Source organism: Siphateles boraxobius, unplaced genomic scaffold (assembly GCF_051911475.1).
Source record: "Siphateles boraxobius isolate OS27281-9 unplaced genomic scaffold, OSU_SipBor_1 20, whole genome shotgun sequence".
NCBI classification, from domain to species: domain Eukaryota; kingdom Metazoa; phylum Chordata; class Actinopteri; order Cypriniformes; family Leuciscidae; genus Siphateles; species Siphateles boraxobius.
In genome coordinates, this window is record NW_027508811.1 from 15,856,035 (window position 1) to 15,875,859 (window position 19,825).

The 19,825-nt window shown below is 37.0% G+C and overlaps 1 protein-coding gene across 4 annotated transcripts in view; it reads left to right on the forward strand.

The window, feature by feature from the left end:
- The window catches only part of galnt2 (UDP-N-acetyl-alpha-D-galactosamine:polypeptide N-acetylgalactosaminyltransferase 2), an 81,313-nt gene extending 62,275 nt beyond the window's left edge, over window positions 1-19,038 (forward strand). For 2 of the 4 annotated variants that reach the window (XM_077237106.1, XM_077237108.1), the window contains exons 5-16: window positions 164-231; window positions 1,377-1,442; window positions 2,641-2,762; window positions 4,961-5,048; window positions 5,940-6,027; window positions 8,177-8,280; window positions 11,130-11,256; window positions 12,228-12,320; window positions 12,524-12,607; window positions 13,392-13,518; window positions 16,241-16,360; window positions 16,448-19,038. In XM_077237106.1, coding sequence (XP_077093221.1) covers window positions 164-231; window positions 1,377-1,442; window positions 2,641-2,762; window positions 4,961-5,048; window positions 5,940-6,027; window positions 8,177-8,280; window positions 11,130-11,256; window positions 12,228-12,320; window positions 12,524-12,607; window positions 13,392-13,518; window positions 16,241-16,360; window positions 16,448-16,603 — 1,243 coding nt within the window. In that variant the 3' untranslated portion in view covers window positions 16,604-19,038. Of the gene's footprint in view, window positions 1-163; window positions 232-1,376; window positions 1,443-2,640; window positions 2,763-4,960; window positions 5,049-5,939; window positions 6,028-8,176; window positions 8,281-11,129; window positions 11,257-12,227; window positions 12,321-12,523; window positions 12,608-13,391; window positions 13,537-16,240; window positions 16,361-16,447 lie in introns of all 4 variants that reach the window. The other 2 variants (XM_077237109.1, XM_077237107.1) reach the window with 1 other exon arrangement.
- The last annotated feature ends 787 nt before the right edge of the window (window positions 19,039-19,825 follow it).

The window sequence follows — 19,825 nt, forward strand, 5'->3', positions numbered from 1 at the left end:
ACCACACTGGATCTTAATGCCAGTTGTCAACAGGGCCTAAGAGTATTAGATTCTTTATTAAAAATCTCTTGCTATATCTTAAAAACACTCAAATTTAGAATGGTAGTGTATACTATTCTGAACATACTCATCCATTCAACCCTTTCTCTTTCCCTGTCTTCAGTGTGCTAAAGAAAAGTCCTCTTCATCTGGTCAAAGAGATCATCTTAGTGGATGACTACAGCGACAACCGTAAGTGTTCTCATCTTTAACCCTCAATCAAACTTAATGGTACAGAACTACATAGATCATTTCTCATAATCATATAGAATCTTTTTACTGCTCATTGTGATTTTTGTTGAGCTTTTACCCCCGTACAGGAAATTTTAGGTTATCATAGCACACTCTTGTTCCTTTGTCACCATAAATCATAGATCTGTATTGCAGAACACTGCAACAGTGGAGCTGAGATTTGTATGATTGTATAAAGTGTGTAATCAAGGTACCAGCCGTGTTCCCGACCCCCCAATTTGTTTTTGGATACCAAACTCCTTGTTTGACCTCTTCAGATGTCTGAACTCTGTATGAACCATCTCCTGAAGGCACTGCTGCCCTGCTTTATAACTCTCTGCTGCAGGGAGCCTGACAGACACTGGTCTTATTAGTCCTCGCATTTCTTCTGTGTTTTTGCATTTGTGGATTGTGATCCTGCTTTTGCATATTTCCTTTAAGTATGGTCTTTTCTATTTGGATAACCTCATGGGATTTTCATACGTTTTTTTTTTTTTACAATATGTAGCAGAGAGTGGGGGAAACGGTGCTCTTTTTTTTTCTTCAGTCATCTATAGACAACGAGAAATTCAGATGGAAGGATAAACTAATCCACCTGATTATATTTCAGCGTGTCTACTATTAATTGAACTTAGAAGCGTTTGTAACATGGAAATATTACAGCAAAAAAAGGGACCTAATTCATTAGTGTTTTTCAGGAAATAAGAAATGCTGCTCCGACCTTTCATTTTTCTTTACCTTTATGTGTTTTCGCTTTCTCAGGATGTACGTTTTTCTGGGGGGAAAAGTCCTTGATCATTTTGTCGTGTTTTTCTCTTTGCCAGCACTCCCTTGGATATTTCAAAGAAATTTGGCCCACGCTTTCATGCCTTTAAAGTTTTTCAAGACCAAAAAGAAGTGCATCTCTTAGTCATATATGCAGCTGTATATGATGTGCCCTTTCTAAATATATGGTGACTTTTACAAAATTGTGCAGACCTTTTCTGGATAAAGGAGGTGGCATCGTACTACATTTCTCCTGTGTATTTTAACTACAGCATATAAAATAGAAGAGATGTATTGCCCTAATCACTTGAGCTGACAGAATGTTTTCTCTGGACTTTCAGCTGAAGATGGTGCCTTACTTGGGAAAATCGAGAAAGTCAGAGTCCTACGCAACGATCGTCGAGAGGGTGAGTGATTTATTACCCTCTGAATCACAGTAATACTGTTAAACAAAACTATACCCAAGTTAATATATAGGAGCGAGTGGGTCTTTAACTATCAGCTCTTATGTAGTTATTAATATCTAGGCATCTCTTAAAACAAGCTGAAGTTTTACTATTGCTACAGTAATTGTGACCAGCCTCAGCATGAACTCATTAAAAGCACTGCATACTTCATATGTGCAAATATGGAGAAAATAAAAGTAGAGAAAAGCAAATGATCTGTTTTGAGCTGGAGTGTATTTTTGGAAGGTGTTTTATATATCTGTCAAGCAAAAACTGCTGTTCTGTAGCCAAAACTGCAGTTTGTTTATTAGTTTCCAAAACCTTTTGTTCAAATCCAATTCCAGTCCAACTAAGCAAGCTCTCTGTATTTGCTTTCAAACGTTCTTTGTGTTCTTACTATCAAGTAATTTGTGTATCAAAGAACTAAAGTTTCACTCCGTGGTGAAGCTCATAGTGAAATAAGGTTACATTGCATGTACACATGTACATTTATGTAACTTTTCTGGGTTGGTAGATGCAGCAGGGACCCGATTATAGCACTTATAAACGGAAAAAGTCCAGTAATGGGAAAGTTCGAGTGATTTTCACTCCCTGGTCGGTTGTAAGACAACATGAGAAAAGAACTAATAAAGGAAAAATAAAGATTCATAGTTTCAACAGCATGATAGCATTACCAGCCAATAGCACCACTCAGAGAGGTGATAGGGGAGAAAGTGAAAGTTAAAAAAACAACAACAGAGCACCATATCCTCTGAGCATGTAACAACAAGCAATAGAAAACATAAAAGTTAATTTTAGATCGATTCAAGATTCAGGAACATCGTTACAAAAATATTGCATTCATGTTCAACAGGTAAATTTTTTTTTTGTCTACCTGTAAACAATCCCTTCAGACATAACTGACCTAATACCTCACCAATAATAAACATAAATCCTCACCAAGATGGGCATCATATCATTACCTTTTCCAAAATTACTTTTTTACCAAACTTGTTACCAAAGTACCAGTACTTTTGACTATAATTATGGTGCCCTGCACACTTGTTGTAGTTCATTAGGTTAGGATATAGGGATAACAAACTTCTGCAGAGTTCAGATTGCATCAGTGCTTTGAGACTCAATCCTGTTTGTGTGCTTGTGTTGTGTTGTGTGTTCACAGGCTTGATGCGATCCCGAGTCAGAGGAGCGGATGCAGCCACGGCCAATGTATTGACCTTCCTTGACAGCCACTGCGAGTGTAATGAACACTGGTTGGAACCCCTTCTAGAAAGAGTTGCCGAGGTCAGCCATGTTTTTCTTTCTGTTTTTTTCTTTCTTTCTTCTGACACACAAACGAGCAGAGAAACGTTGGGTCTTACAATTCTCAGATTTGGCAAATTAACCATTGCTTTTGGAGGCTATAATCAAACATGCTCATTACAGCAGCGGATGTTTAGCAGCTCACTGCAGCTGCAAATTTCAGGCCAAGATGATAAAAGAGAAGAGTGGATGAGCAGTTATTGTGTTTTCTTTGGCTGGCTGTCTTGACTCACAAACTTTGTTTGCAATGCCATATCATTATACTTGTTTGAGTCCAATCCTGCTGTTGACGGCCAACAATTTTCAAACAAGTCATAAAGAAAAGTATGGAGGGAAACTAGTGCCATTCAACACTGTTAGTACAGCATGTAGAGAGTGTGGATAAGATCTCAGTGTGTGTGTGTGTGTGTGTGTGTGTGTGTGTGTGTGTGTGTGTGTGTGTGTGTGTGTGGTGTGGGTGTGCAAAAGGGTGTTGAATGCAAGTAAACACGCCCCAGTGGCGGATGTGCAGGTCCGGTCTGGTTCAGGATCAGACTGACCTTAAAGAAATATTTGTTTCAGTTCCGTCCCTAGACACACATAATTACTCTGATATTGCCTCAAGGCTTTTGACTAACAAAATAAATAAACAGTAAATTCAACAGTGAGTTGAAGAACAAGACACTAAGAGTACAAATTACATGCATAAATGAAATAAGAAGTTTCACAACCACATTTATATTGTTAGGTGTCTTCATTTCCAGTTGGATGACCCAGATAAGCACATCATATAATCATTATGATGAAGTACTTCCGAGGTCACTAACTCCACGATTTCATGAAGTATGAATTAAATGTTGTCCTGCTTCTGGAGAAGTACCTTTACATAGAATTTATTTTGAAGCAAAATAATTATTATAATTGAAAATGTATAATAAGCAGAAAGCTGATATTTCTGTGCGTCAGCAGAAATATACTGCCTTAATTTCAGAACAGATCTGGTCAAGAGCGGAACTCCAACTGAATCTGTGGTTTTTGACATTGACTTTTCCACTTGTTGCGTCCACTCATCATTGGACTTCATCAGGTTGAGGTCTTCCAGTTTTATATCAGTACTTGATGTAGATATAGAATTTCCAGGTAATGTTCATTCATAGGGCTCAGCGATTTAGGTAAAAAATAGGTTTCTGTTTTGATGATATTCATTTTTATTTATAGATTCTTTATGAAGCCATTCGTTATGAAAACCATTTTGTTTATAGGTAAAATTTGCATTGGGGTATAATTTAGAAAAATGCTGCAAAACAAATTGGTGTCATTTTTGGTGCCATTCACTGAATAGGCTCCTTTGTGTGAGAACAAACCCTTTGTTACATGCTGAATTTCGGGGCATGCAAGTCTTTTCCCATCACTAGACATATAGAAGACATGTAGACATGCATAGTTTTTACCCATATGAAAGTCGTGCATTATTTAATTGCTTATATTTGGTATTATTTAATTGTTAAAAATTTTTATTTTTCAAACTGTCAAAATACAGCAAAAACCAAGTTAAAAATAATCAAAGCATGTTTTCATTCAGCAAAACAATTTGTCTTTCACAATTAACTAAAGATAATAACATATAAGTATATATTTAATCTATTAAACCAATTTATTAATTTACCAATTTATTATCATTGCTTTAGTATAAGAAAATTATATAAAAATTGTCATGTGGAAACATTACAGCACTGTGACAAATGAATTTGTTAATTCAGAGGTAAAGCCACTGTGGGGATGATTTGATTCGTCAGGGTGTCCCAGAATTGTCATGATGAATATTGGAAGATGTCTGAGGAGCAATACATTTATATTTAGTGTTTAATCTCCATGCCTGCCACGTACAGTTGATTGCCTGTCTTTTCTGGAGTGTTAACTCATGGTACTTGACTATAAATACTCCAGTAATGTGTCAGCGAAGCTCACAAGATTAATGGGATTTTCTTAGGTATTTCTGATGGATTTGCCTTGATTCGTAACGGCAGTGCAGTGCACATTTCTTAATTCCATGATCAGCATATGTCAGGACTTTCAGCGATCAGTTGCAACATCTTTAAAGAATGGATTGAATAAGAGATGTGAGATGAAATCTGTTTTCATATGCTTGTACTGTCATTGTAGTGTCAGAAAAGCTTCACATAATTTATTCTTCTCGGCAGGATAAGACTCGGGTTGTGTCACCCATCATAGATGTCATTAACATGGACAATTTCCAGTATGTGGGGGCATCTGCAGATCTTAAAGGAGGTAAATCTTTTTCATCAGCTCTTATTTTAACACAACAGAGAAATCACTATACAGAGTTTAGATTAATGCATGTATGTACAGTATGCACATGTTTAAGGATAATACAGCAGATGTCACTTGTTAGATTTCATGTGCAGGGCTATAGTGTGTGTGTGTGGTATTTTTAAATGGATGTTTGTAGTGAGAGCAATACAGAGAGAATCCGTGAAGGCAGCACAATGTGTAAAAGAGTGAGAGAGCATGATGAATCTCAACAAGAGGAAATGCCCTTTTGGAATGAAAACCATTTGATTGATTTTTGTCTGGGGGTCTTAGGCATAATGACTCTCTATCTCTGAGTGGAATAGCTTTTCTGCTTCCAGAGGCTCCAAGGCTTCTGGATGCAGTAGGAAATAATATGGAAATGGATGTATCCATGTTGGTTTCACTATTTTTATAAAGCAGCATGGGTTATAAATATCATTTTATTTATGTGGGCTTTTTTTCAGAATATTCTGGTTAAATGAGAGGTCTATGTGCTGGTTAACTGGCATTCAGACTTTCTCCCCAAATGTATGAATCATAGTGGTGTTCATCTGACATTTTCTCCCTTCTTTCAGAATATGTTCAGAATGGAATGCTAGCACAGGGCTGCATACTGCAGACAGTAAAAAAATAAAATAAAAAGTAGTACTTTATTTACTGTATACTATGTAAAACAATACAAAAACATTTTAAACAGTAGTTTTGTCACTTTGGTATGCAATATTTTGATTTTGGGAATCAAAATGATTAAATCCGTATCATTAATTTGCTCCCTTATTCCCTTACCTGACACATGGCTGAGCAGGGCATTGAAACTACATTTAAAATCAGACTTCATCCCTAATGTAATGTCTAATCTTTATCCAGGTTTTGATTGGAATCTAGTTTTTAAATGGGACTACATGACCCTGGAACAAAGACGGGCACGGCAAGGAAACCCCACTGCTCCTATCAAGTAAGAATTCTTCTTTGCTTTTAATATCTGCTTTGCAAATGTTTTGGATCAATAACCTGGTGACGTATGACTGTCAGATGACTTGGGAGCTTTCTCACACTTTCTCTAGTTGATTAATTGTCAACTGCTTAATGTGTAGAGACTCTTGCTATTTAGAACTACACTATAGCTGTGTAATCTATCTCCCACTGACCTGTGCTGATAGAATACTTAGGATGATGTCATTAAGTCAAAGGTGATTGGTTTTCAAACATCAGAAGTTGTATATCCAGGATTATTTGACTCCTAAGTGCTGGTGTTTCCTTAAAGGGTTAGTTCACCCAAAAATTCTTGGGAATTCTTGGGAAAATTCTGTCAGTATTTACTCACCCTCATGTTGTTCCAACCCCGTAAAACCTTCGTTCCTCTTCGGAACACGAATTAAGATGTTTTTGATGAAATCTGAGAGCTGGATCACTCCTCCTTACTAGTCCATAGGCCTCTTCTGGGATTTAAACTTGCCAGCCTCGAAAAGTTATTAAAGACATCGTTAAAATAGTCCAAGTGACTACAGTGGCTCAATCTTAAGTTTATCAAACGAAGAGAATACTTTTTGTGCGCAAAAACAAACAAAAATAGCGACTTTATTTCAACTCTTCATTTCCTTCTCTGTGGGCCTCTAGTCAGTTAACGTAGTCTTATAACGTAGAGCTACGTCACACGTAGGCTCACTATTGGCCGACGCTGGTCATGTGTGTGATGCGTGTGACGTACAACAACAAAAGCTTACGCTATTATACTAGTGAACTGACTCGAGGCCCAGAGAGAAGGAAATGAATAGTTGAAATAGTCGTTTTTTTTGTGTTTTTTTTAGCACAAAAAGTATTCTCGTCGTTTGATAAACTTAAGATTGAGCCACTGTAGTCACTTGGACTATTTTAACGATATCTTTAATGACTTTTCGGGGCTGGCAAGTTTCAATCCCTGAAGAAGCCTATGGAGGAGTGATCCAGCTCTCAGATTTCATCAAAAATATCTTAATTCGTGTTCCGAAGATGAACGAAGATCTTACGGGGTTGGAACAACATGAGGGCGAGTAAATACGGACAGAATTTTCATTTTTGGGTGAACTATCCCTTTAACGAAATGCAAATAGTTGTATCTGCTGTTTCAATTACTGGCAGTTTTATGGTAGTGTTATTTATATACTATTATAGTATTTATTCATTTTAGCAGAATTAGCTTTTATTTTTATATTTCTCAGTTTTATAATTTTTTTAATTTTCTTAGTAATTGTTATGTGCTTTTATCATTTTTATAAAAAAAACCTTTTACTTCTATTTATTTCAGTTAATTGCCAAGTCAATATTTGTCATTTTAATTTAAGTTAAAGTTTACCAGTTTAAATTTAATTTATTTGTTTTATTTACATAACCAAAAATTATTTTTAATTGTTTTAGGTAACAATAACAATACTGATCGCTGAAGTATTATTTAATTTTTTGAGGATTTCCTTGTCCAATTTCTATACTTTTAACCATTGCTCAGTAAACGAATGTAAAATGGTGCTGTCAACATGATAAAAGGATCCTATAAAGTTCTTGTTATAACAAAACAACAAGTTTGTCCAAGGAGCCCATGTACTTGCTTGCTTGCTTGTTTGTAAAAGGTCCATCCTCCAGGGAGTGACTCGAATCATTAGCAACCAAAAGCGAGTGGGAGAGAGAAAGTAAGGTGTAAAGCGAGCGAAATGGGAGATTGTATGGACGGTGCGTTGCTGTGATGTGAAATCTCAATCACCGTGCAGCGAGTGCATTAAAAGTACATTAAGATAATAAACAGCGTGGTTTCTCTTGACAGTGCCTTTATGGGATGTTGTGTAAAAGTCTTCATGACACAGCACTCTTCATTCTTGTTTAATGATTCCAGTGTTGTTTAATGACTTTTGTTTATGGGGCTCTGATCAGATTGCATCAGAGAGTGAAATGAGCACAGAGTTTTATAAAGGCGCAAGTGGCCACTGAAATAAAACACATTGCCAGTTTGTGAGATAATTGCTTAAAGCTTGCATACTTCATTGAACTTAGTTTTTTATAAAATATATACTACGTATGTTCAAGATTTGGTTTGATCTTATCTAATTTTTCGTATTTTGCGTTATGTTGTCCAGGACTCCCATGATTGCCGGTGGCCTCTTTGTAATGGATAAGAACTACTTTGAAGAGCTGGGGAAGTACGATATGATGATGGACGTGTGGGGCGGAGAGAATCTTGGTGAGTGGAGGGTTTATTTCTCTAAATGCCCTGTTTTTCATCTGTTGTGTTGGGACAATCTGATTGGAGCTGACTGACTGAAGACACAGTGCATCTTATCTGTGTTCCAGTGTGTCCTTTATTGATTTAGTGAAAGATTTGCCTATTTAAAGTGTGTGTGTATGTGTATGCATAGGAAAATATTTGCCTATTTAGTGTGTGTGTGTGTGTGTGTGTATACTGTATAAGTAAATGATAAATGTAAAAGCGTCATGTGCTTAGTTTCCTATAGGGATGCACCGATCCGCATTCGATCCGATCCCGATACCTGAATTTGGATATCGGCCGATACCGATACTATTCCGATACCAGAGCTGTGTTTGCTTTAATATTATTATTATTATTATAATTGTTGATTTTATATGATGTTGCAATAAACTCCTCTCAACAGGCAAGTATATGTACGCATGTATGCATATGTCCCAAAAGGCAACTTGAGGTAAGTATAAGGTTAGAAAAGGAAGTCAGAAAAACAGGATTAACAGGAAAAACCCCATTCTGAAAATAAATATGCAACTGTAAGTGTTTCAAATTGATTGTCATGTCAATATTTATTACATTTAGGGATGCAACGATACCATATTTCTGAACAGATTCAATCCCATACCAAATATTCTGAGTATCGACTAATACGGATCCGATACCAGTGCAGTTTTTTTTTAAATCAAGTAGAATTTCTAGAACTCTGTGTTGAACTGGTAAACACTGTTAAACACAATCTACTTAATACAGACAACTTCATTATAAAGAAAAACAACAAATAAAAAAAAAATTATCTTAACCTATGACAAAAATTATATTATACACTAGATTAGAACTCTAGAAATTAGAAATTTAGTCTAGAAAAATCACGAGTGCACAATAATTGTATCAAATCTGAACATAGTGAATGATGCGCTTGAAGCAACACAGACTCACAGCGCGCACCGCTTCGAGTCCGCATTGAAAAGTTCCAAGCACAAAGGAAAGACATATTGATGCGTAGTGTATTATACAGTATCTATCTACGCAATAGTTTATTCAGCCTTTTCTTTTAACAGTTTTAAATTTCAGTTACTGTGAAGAACAATTATAGTGCTCTCCAGTGTTGTGATCTAACAGACACACGGTAAAAAGTAACATGATTAAGGTACAGCAAGTCCAGCAAGATAGTCATTTTATGCGCTTGGGATGCGCATAAGCACTTTGTGCCGCACTGTATTGGAGTCTTTCATAATCATATCATAATACTTTTGCGCAATGAAAGATTATTAAATGTCGCATCTATCATATGTTGCTGCCTCAATAAACAGCTGTGCTATACATATAAAAAATGTCTTAATTTTATAGTAGCTAGACTATGTATATACAATAATTTATCTTTTTGATTTTTGTTATCTTGTTTTTCATGAATGTATTTTACAACAATACAAACAGCAATGTGTAACGTTTTACCAGATTTAGTGCTGGTGCCTACACTTATTTTCTCTTATTTGTTCCCCGCTAAATAATGTTTTTTTCACTATGTTCAGATTTGATACAATTATTGTGCACTCGTGATTTTTCTAGACTAAATTTCTAATTTCTAGAGTTCTAATCTAGTGTATAATATAATTTTTGTCATAGGTTATGATAAATTTTTTTTTATTTGTTGTTTTTCTTTATAATGAAGTTGTCTGTATTAAGTAGATTGTGTTTAACAGTGTTTACCAGTTCAACACAGAATTCTAGAAATTCTACTTGATTTTAAAAAAAACTGCACTGGTATCGGATCCGTATTAGTCGATACTCAGAATATTTGGTATGGGATTGGATCGGTTCAGAAATATGGTATCGTTGCATCCCTAAATGTAATAAATATTGACATGACAATCAATTTGAAACACTTACAGTTGCATATTTATTTTCAGAATGGGGTTTTTCCGGTTAATCCTGTTTTTCTGACTTCCTTTTCTAACCTTATACTTACCTCAAGTTGCCTTTTGGGACATATGCATACATGCGTACATATACTTGCCTGTTGAGAGGAGTTTATTGCAACATCATATAAAATCAACAATTATAATAATAATAATATTAAAGCAAACACAGCTCTGGTATCGGAATAGTATCGGTATCGGCCGATATCCAAATTCAGGTATCGGGATCGGATCGGAAGTGAAAAAATGCGGATCGGTGCATCCCTAATTGTTTACAAAGGCCACATGGTTTAATTTGAGTTAATATATTGAAATTCATGAATTTATGTCACTTGAGTGTGTCTTAAGTGTTCAGATACTTTGTGGCGCCACCGTATATGAATACTGAATATGAGATCATGGTACTTCTATCATTAGATTGTATGAGATAATGCCTTACTCAGCCAAAATGTAATGTGCCCATATAAGAGGCAATTCAGGTCACCACAGAAGAACTATTGCTTTTTTTATATTAGCAACGAGACTTGAATAGAAACTGCAGTGTAAGACTCAATGAGGTGAAGTTTTTCAGGTTTTGACATAATGTCTGTGGCATGATGGATTCTGAAAGAAATTCCAACTCATTCCACAAACACAGCACTTTTCTCAGCTGTGCTGCTTGTGGAAAAGTTTAGAAGAACTCTTGAAATTATCATTCAGCCTGGAAAAACGTGTTTTGCATGTGTGTCTGAGAAGTTTGCAAAGACCAAGAAGTTTCACAGAGTAGTGCTTTTTTGATGATATTTTTGTTTGTTTCGATGTCACGCGTGCAATTATGAGTTTTGGCACTTTGAAAATCTGCATTTATGAACTGATTGTTTGTGTGTTGTATGTTAAGTCTTATTAATCTCTGACTGCTGTTGTGCTTCTCAGAGATCTCATTTCGGGTCTGGCAGTGCGGAGGCATCCTGGAGATCATTCCCTGCAGTCGAGTGGGTCATGTCTTCAGGAAACAGCATCCATACACTTTCCCAGGGGGCAGCGGCACTGTGTTTGCTAGGTATCCACCAAATTATAATATAATATATTTAGTGCTGTCAAATCAATTAATCACGATTAAGCGCATCTAACATAAGTTTTTGTTTACATAATATATATGCATATATATATATATATATATATATAGTGTGTGTGTGGGTGTACACACACACACAGTGTGTGTATGCACTTCAAAAACATGTTGTAAATATACATCAATGAAGCTCTCCCTCCGTTAAAAAAAAACAAACACTTTCAAACACTTCCGTGTGCTCTCAAACACACTTTCAAACACTTCCATGTGCTCTCAAACGCTCCCATGCGTTGATCATTGTAGCCAATCACAGACACATTTTCAATGAGCGCGTGAACACAATGGCCAATCAGAGGTGTTTCCGATTCCGCTCTCAAAGCGTCACATTTTTTAAATTTCAGTACCGACTTGGTACCGAATTGCTATTATATTATATTATATTATAATTATATTATAATTATATTATATTATTCAAAAATGTAGGATTGGTAAACCCATTTTTTTGGGAATAAATTAATGTTTACTCAGCAAGGATGCCTTAAATTGATCAAAAGTGACAGTAAAGACAATTATGATGTTACAGAAGATAACTTTTGGGCACCCAAAGTGAGCAATGGTGTACAGTGCTGTAGCTAAAGAACACAATATTTTATTTATCTTATGTTTTGTGATTGTTGAAGCCAAATACACCCTTTAGTAGTGTGGTTCACATGCTCCATCCAGTGGGTGAATCCAGCACTGCAGCCAGTGATAAGTGGACTGTTGTGAGGCAGCGCAGTTGAAATTGAAGTTACACTCGGTCATAATTCTAAAGCTCCCAGTAATGTGCTGCAGAAGGTCCAATAGTGTTGAAGTTAGATTTAGGAGTAATGTAGTGGACATTTTATGGTCATTAGCAGAACATCAGTATTGCTATATAAAATGTATTATTTACACTCTCTGCTTGTTTGTCTTTACAGGAACACGAGGCGAGCGGCAGAAGTTTGGATGGACGATTATAAGAATTTCTACTACGCTGCTGTGCCCTCAGCCCGTAATGTGCCCTATGGCAAGTAAGTGTGTATCTGTCTTAACAAATATTATTCATAAGAGAAAAGCTTGGAACAGAGTAGGGTATTGACGATCTTTAACATTGTAAGAGTGCGCACAGCCACTGAAGAATGATATAAAACATGGCTAGGTGAAGATCTCAGTCGTCAAACATTTAGACCCTTGACATGCACTCCATATGACTAACTTTCCTCATTATTTGCAGCATACAAAGCAGGCTGGAAATGAAGAAGAGGTTAGGCTGCAAACCATTTAAGTGGTACCTGGACAACGTCTATCCTGAGTTACGGTGAGTGTATGACCTGGGAATAATAAAAAAAGCTTTTGGATCACTTTGGCCTTGTTTACATGTGCTATTATAATATGAAGATGGTCTATGAAGTTTTGTGCATAAATGTGTATGAGCTTTTTGATTAAGATGGTTTACTGTACATAACCAGCCATTTAAAACCCTTGTATTGGCACAATGATTGATTAATAAGGGAGTAGGTGGTTCTTTTTGTTTATACACTGCAAATGTAGTGTGGCGAGATGTTTGTTTACTTCCAAATGCAGATTGAGTGATTGGATCACTAAAGATTTTTATGAGACTAAAGGCTGATTTATACTTCTGCGTCGGACCTACGCTGGAGCCTCTACGCCGTAGACTACGCATCGGTTTTTATTTATACTTCTGCGTCATTGTCCGCGTTGACGCACACAGAGGGAGCATGTGAAACCCGAGGGAGCGGTTTGAGCAGGCCAATCACAGCGCTTGAGTCCGCGTAGAATTGACGCGTTGTTACATTTTTGGAGAGGTGCACGTCAGGGTACGCCGAAGGGTACACGCGCTACACACAGCCTATGACGTAGCTACGGCGTGAGTTTGACGCAGAAGTATAAATTGGGCTTAATGTTAACACCAAGTGTAAACAAGCCTTTAATTTAAGCCTAGACGTGAGTCTAGTCTATCTAGACTTGTGACTTTAAAGTAATGAAACTTTATTCATGATAACCCTTTTAGTCTGCTACCGGAGACTGCAGTTCAAAAGGTAGCTTAATCATAGCTAAGTTGATGTTGCTGTCCTGTTTAGGGTCCCAGATCATCAGGACATAGCCTTCGGAGCACTACAGCAGGGCCAGAACTGTCTGGACACACTGGGGCACTTTGCTGATGGTGTGGTGGGGGTGTACGAGTGCCACAATGCAGGAGGAAATCAGGTACCAGTCCGATCTCAGGTACTGAACAGTCTTATGTCAGGTGTGGCAGCAGAGCACTGGGTGATGGACTTGCCAGTGAGTTTGGGTTAGTTTCAAAGGAACGATGCACTTGTGGAGGGTGAGTGACATATAGATGAGGGCCACACGGTCGTTTCTGGATCACTTTACCTGCTTTTATCTTCTCTGTGTGCAGGTCTGAGGGATTTAAAGGGTTCATCACACTTAGGGTGCTTTCACATTAGCACTTTTTGGTGCGCGCCTGGGTTCGATTGATGTCAGAGTTCGGTTTGTTTGGATGATGTGAACACTGTTTTCCGAACTCGGGCGCACACCCATGAACTGTAATCAAGTCTGCCTACAGTAAATAGGCTGGTCTAGGCCTAGGGTAACGGTGATGTGAACTCCGGTATGGTTTTCTGCCCCCAGCTGCCCCCCTAACTTTGATGATCCAAAAACTGTACTTGTAAAAACAACCTGCCACTATGTCCACAAGATTCTCCAAACAGTGAACTAAACAATACATTTACCATTTACTAAAATTAATTTTTAATTTTAAATGTATTATTAGCCCCTCCCCCTTGCCACCCCTCCAATACTTAGCTACGTCCCTGATTCAAACGGTGTTCACTCAGTCTGGCTGACTGGCTCACACACACAGTGAGTCTGCTGCGGTGCGGTGGCCCTGCTAACATACTGGAAAGACTGAGCTGCCCCAGAGCCTCTGAAGGTGAAGTGAGTTTCCCCAGGTGTAGTTTAAACACACGTTTAACTTAAAGTTACATTTGTAATGAATCTATTGTATGCTAAAGACGATTCAGCATCAGCAAAAACAGCGAGTCTATTATGTTAGCCAAAATCAGCAGTCAGATCGCTCCCTCGTGATTTGTAAGAGCACTCTTCCCTTTGATTAGCCTAATTTTAATTTTAGTGAAGACAAGAACAGCTTAATAAAAAATATAAGATATTGTTTGTAGCCATAACGTTTACTGATGGTCGCAGTTACGCCGACGTTACGTTACAACACACAATACAGTGCCAGTTAGGAGATCGATCATTTGATTACCTAATCTTCAGTCCTATAAATCCAATTCCTCTCAGATATCACAGCAATGAAACCAGGTTACAACTGGGGAAATAACAAATACAATAGGATTAATAGTCTAAACATAACTGGTGTGTGCATGTGATAAATCTTTCTGATTTTATATTTGTTATATAGGCTACTTATTAGCTACATGGCCCTACAGTGTAATGTAATACAAGGATAACAAGAGGTTTTCACATATTGACTTTTGCAGGCAAGAGTAGTTAAAGAAAGTAGCTGGAGCCTAATCATGAAAAGGAAGGCTAAAAATGGGGATATTGCCAGCTTTTTTGCTAAAAAAAAATTCAAAGTAGTACACAGGAGGAACTTTTTAAAAGAAGATGCACAGTTTTGTTTTGTTTGAACACTGCACTGGGCTTATTCCTGTTGTGAATTAAAAACCTTTGTAATGTGTAAGGGCATGATTAAACAATAACTATGTAGTTTAAAAGTGTTTTTGTATTTGTTTTGTTAAAGCAATTCACATATAGGGATTTATATGTAATGTCTACCCCTGCCACCCTTCCAAGACCTCTTGCCAGAGAGAATGGATATTTCACTTCAGCACAAATTAACTCCTGCATTCTTTAGAATTTATGCAGTCAATTTATTTATTACCCAGCAAATGTGAAAAGGTTGAATTACCTGGATACGCAGCTGCAGTTTGTTGATCTAAGCAAACCGCAAATTGGACCCACATAATATAATGTGAACTGAGATCAGCGGAGGAAAGGGAAGCAATAGATCTCTGGTTCAGACCAAGCAATCGAACCAAGTGCATCCAAATACATACTTTTATATTCATGAAAAATATATTATAAAAATTAACCTACACTATAAGGTTAAGAGAATCATCATTTAAAGAAAAATGGAGAAAATGGACCCATTTTATGACCCTGGAAACTGCATAACTTTTCTGCCCAATACAATACTTTATACTGGGTGTTAACTTTGTGAGATTCTACGGATTGGGCTTCTGGTAAACTTGTGTAACAGATTGTAGAAGTATTGCAAATATAAGGTTTATTGATCAGTGATTCCGATGTTTACAACTAGACTTATTTTTGTTTCAATTGTACTAGGTAACTCCTCCTTGGCCTCCTTTGATTTTGTTTAATGTATGTTTCTCTTTTTTCTTGTCCTTTTTTGTTGTTGTTGTTGTTTTCAGAAAACTTCAATAAAAATTAAAGTAATAAAAAAAAGAAAAATATATTATAATATAAAAACCTTTTTATCTTCTTATCTTCCCTAGTGGTACTACAGTGAAAAATTAAAACATTTAAAAAAATTAAGTATAAGATGTTTATATAATGTGTGTGTGTGTGTATAAAAGTAATACAAAATAAATGCAACTAATTGCTTATTAATCTAATTTTTATGTATGTTGATTTCTTCATTTTAAACAACTTTTTTACCTTCATATGAAATCATAAAATCTGCATAATTTTAAAAGGTTTTTAGGATAGATAATGGCATACTGTATAACATCTTCTCAGAACTTCTCAAGTGTGTTACCCATGTGCATTTCAGAAAGTAGCAGCATCTCACCAAGCTGTTTTTGTTCAAGTTTCTGTGTAGATTTGTGTGGAATGAATGTATTTACTGCACATGCTCCCTGCTTATGTTTCTGATAAACAGGAATGGGCCCTGACTAAAGACAAATCCGTCAAACACATGGACCTTTGCCTGACGGTGGTGGATCGCACCGCTGGCTCACAGATCAAACTGCAGGGCTGCAGGGAGAATGACAGCAGACAGGTGAGCATGCTGTGCTCTAAGCAGGGGTTTGGAGGAAGTGCTGCTACTCAGATTTCCAACATCATCCCCATTATTTTTCTGTTGCAGAAATGGGAGCAAATCGACAACAACTCCAAACTGCGGCACGTTGGCAGCAATCTGTGCCTGGACAGCCGGAATGCGCGGAACGGCGGTCTGACGGTGGAGGTGTGCAGCCCGTCGCTCACCCAGCAGTGGAAATTCACTCTCAACCTGCAGCCGTAGCTCGACACCGCCCACCCCAGCCCTCCCCTTCTCGCCCTCGGGCACGCACTCGCCCCTCAGAGATAATCGCTGCCCAGATACAGACTCGGGGCCGCCACAGTGCGGTCTGGTGGTCCTCAAGGGCCAGGGGGCAACGAAAACACAAACAAGATGATGATGACTATTTCCATCTAACTATATACCTCACTGTTTCATCTGTTGTCCAGCTCTTGGAAAAAGAATCTTAAGTGTCTAAACCGTATCGGATCCATTTTTGGAGTTTTTCTTCCCATTTTCCGATGCAAAGGATCCATTTTTTTGGTCTTTCTTATGTTTTGCCTTTTCATGTCTCATTTTCTTATTCCAGCACATTTTCTTTTTTACAATAGACATCCATTGTTCTTTTATTTTTGTAGTGATGTTACCAATATTGTTGAATGTAAGTGACGATTTATGGAGGCTCCCTTCCTGCGCTGTAATCGGACTGGATTTCAAGACTGTTGTGGTTTGGTTTAATTTTAGGGCTCATGGGATTGAGGGGAGGACTCGTTTATTGCGCGCACCGACACGGACACACTTTGACTGTGGAGGACCGCTCACGACGCGCACAGGAAGCAGGAAAAAAAATCGAGACCATTTTTGTTGTTTTCTTGTTTTGATTAAATTGTCAATCTGTCTTTTTCTGTTTAAAGGTGCAATGTGTAAAGATTCAACCCGCTTTCCGTAAGGGCCCCAGGTGTGTTCTGAAGGAGAACTGAGGCATTGTACAGAACGTGACTGCTGGATTCACATACTGTAGCACTGGCTGCTAACAAATCTAAAATGTCTTCAAACTCAAAACAAATGTTTCTCAGCCACATTTTTTTCAGTAATCATTTATTCCTTAATTCTATGTAGCCTTTATTTACGTCGCCAAGTGCATAATGTAAAATAATCATGGTATTAACCTGGTAACTCCACCAGAGGCTGATCTGAAGCTTTGCTCCTGTCTTTAGGTTTCGAGCAAAGGTGGATGTGTGTATTACTCCTCCTCTTCCATGATTTCTTTAGACTTTTTTGCAGTATGTGTTCTGGATCATAACATGGACATTGGAAAGTCTCCTTTCCGGTCTCCTTAAAGTCCTGGATGTTTTATTCTCAAGATCAGTCATGATCCTCAGCAGCTTTGGCCAAACCTGGCACATTATGTCATTACTTGAGCATCTTCATTCTTCTTTTCATGGTTAAAAGTTACTGCCTTTGTTATCCATGATACTGTAAAAAAAAAAGTGAGTTTTTTTTGTGTGCGAGTGTTTCTAAGCAGCTTTCAAATTGCGCATTTGAGAAGCATATGAACTCACAATGGAGAAACGCAACATGGTTTATTTGTTTGTATCTTTTTAATTTCCATTTAATTCTTCACCCGAAATACTTTCACATCCAAACCTTGTAAATTATTGTGGTACTTAAGTTGATCTTAACAGAACTTGTTACTGTAAATCCAACAGACAAAGAAGCCTGTGATATGTGAAACCGAATCAGTTAACCTACCTACCTTTCATGTATAACACCGTAGCATTCTGACTAACTTATTGTAGGCTAGGAAATCCAGACTAAATGAGTCCCTGACTGCCTTTCGGTCAGCTCTCCTCATGTATCAGCAGTAAGTGTTATGTTAATCTTAGACTTGTATATGTTCGATTCGTCTGTACCACCCTGTGTTGTCCCAGAATCGCAGTTCTCCATTAGTGAGTGTGAAGATGGCAACAGAAACACATGGAAGACACTTTGTCTGCATGTTTCAGAGGTTGTGTGTGGCCTTTAGGAAGAAAATCAGTCCACCTCCCTGTATTTTATTGTCTGTGTTCTGTGGCGTCATCAGGTTTCCTGTAGACAGATGAGTCTGCTGGAAGGGAAAGCAGGTGTAGATGTGGACTGCACTTTTGCCATAGCGAATCACACCACCTTTCTCCATTAAAAGGAGAGGCCTATGAAATGGTTTAAAGTTTGGGCTTTGAACAATTTTTTTTTTAAGAACACAGCCAAATTTGGAGCAATATATGATGGCTAATCTATGAATTGGATGAAATGTTTACATAGCACATTGTGCCAAAGTCAGTTGCTGTTTGATTGAAAATGGAAACACTACTTCTCTAGACTAGGACTGTTTCATTTTTAGTAAATGAAGGACATGTGACCCCACCTTTTTTGTCTCTTTAGTTTCCTCGAAAGGTAATTCTAGGAAGATTTTGATGTTGCATTAAACGGTAAAGGAAACAGCATGGGGTCAACAGTTTTAATGGTGTATATGTGTGTATATACAGTATGTATGTCCATGCATGTACATTTACACATTCAGTTGCAGTTATAGTGATTTGGTCAACTGTACAGCGCTTGTGTTTGTTCATTGTTTTATAGATATTGCAAAAGTTTGAATGACGGGAAATAATTAACTTAAATAAAAAAAATTATATACATATCCAGTGTCATTTAGTGTTGTCACAAATTAACAAAACTAAAAGGAAAAATAATTGCATAAAAATCAGGGTTATGTTCTACTTCGAGGACCATTAGAATTTTTGCATGGTAAATTATAGTTATATTTACAGTATGTGACTTTTTTAAATTAAAGGTAGTACAATAAATGCTACAATAATTTAATTTATATATGAATATTTTTTTCTTTCATGTTATAGAAATATGAATTGACAGGCTGTAGTAAGTACTGCTTTTAATTTTAAACGTTTAATATAAAAAAACTATTGCACAAATATAAACTTAAAGGTTTTGAAAAATAAATAAATAAAAGCATAAAAACTTCTCATTAAAAACGAGTCTGTACTAGATGCGTTATTATAACAAATGGGGGGAATGCGCTTAATTGCCCTGAAGATAATGTAACAATGCAAAAAAAAATTGGTTCCATCGATATACTTTATTTTCTTTAATTTATTTAATTATTTTGGTGTGAAATGTGACCTGGACACATTTGAAATTAAAGGGATAGTTCACCCCAAAATTAAAATGTTTCCATCACTTACCCTCAAACCTGTATGAGTTTCTTTTTTTGCTGAACAAAAAAAAAAATTTATTTAAAACAATGTTGGTAACCAGACAGTTGACAGTAGCCATTGACTTCCATAGTAATTTTTTTTCCTACTATGAAAGCCAATTACTACCGTCAACTGATTACCATCATCTTCAAAGAGAGAAACTAGTACAGGTTTGGAACAACTTGAGGGTGAACAAGGGATGACAAATTTC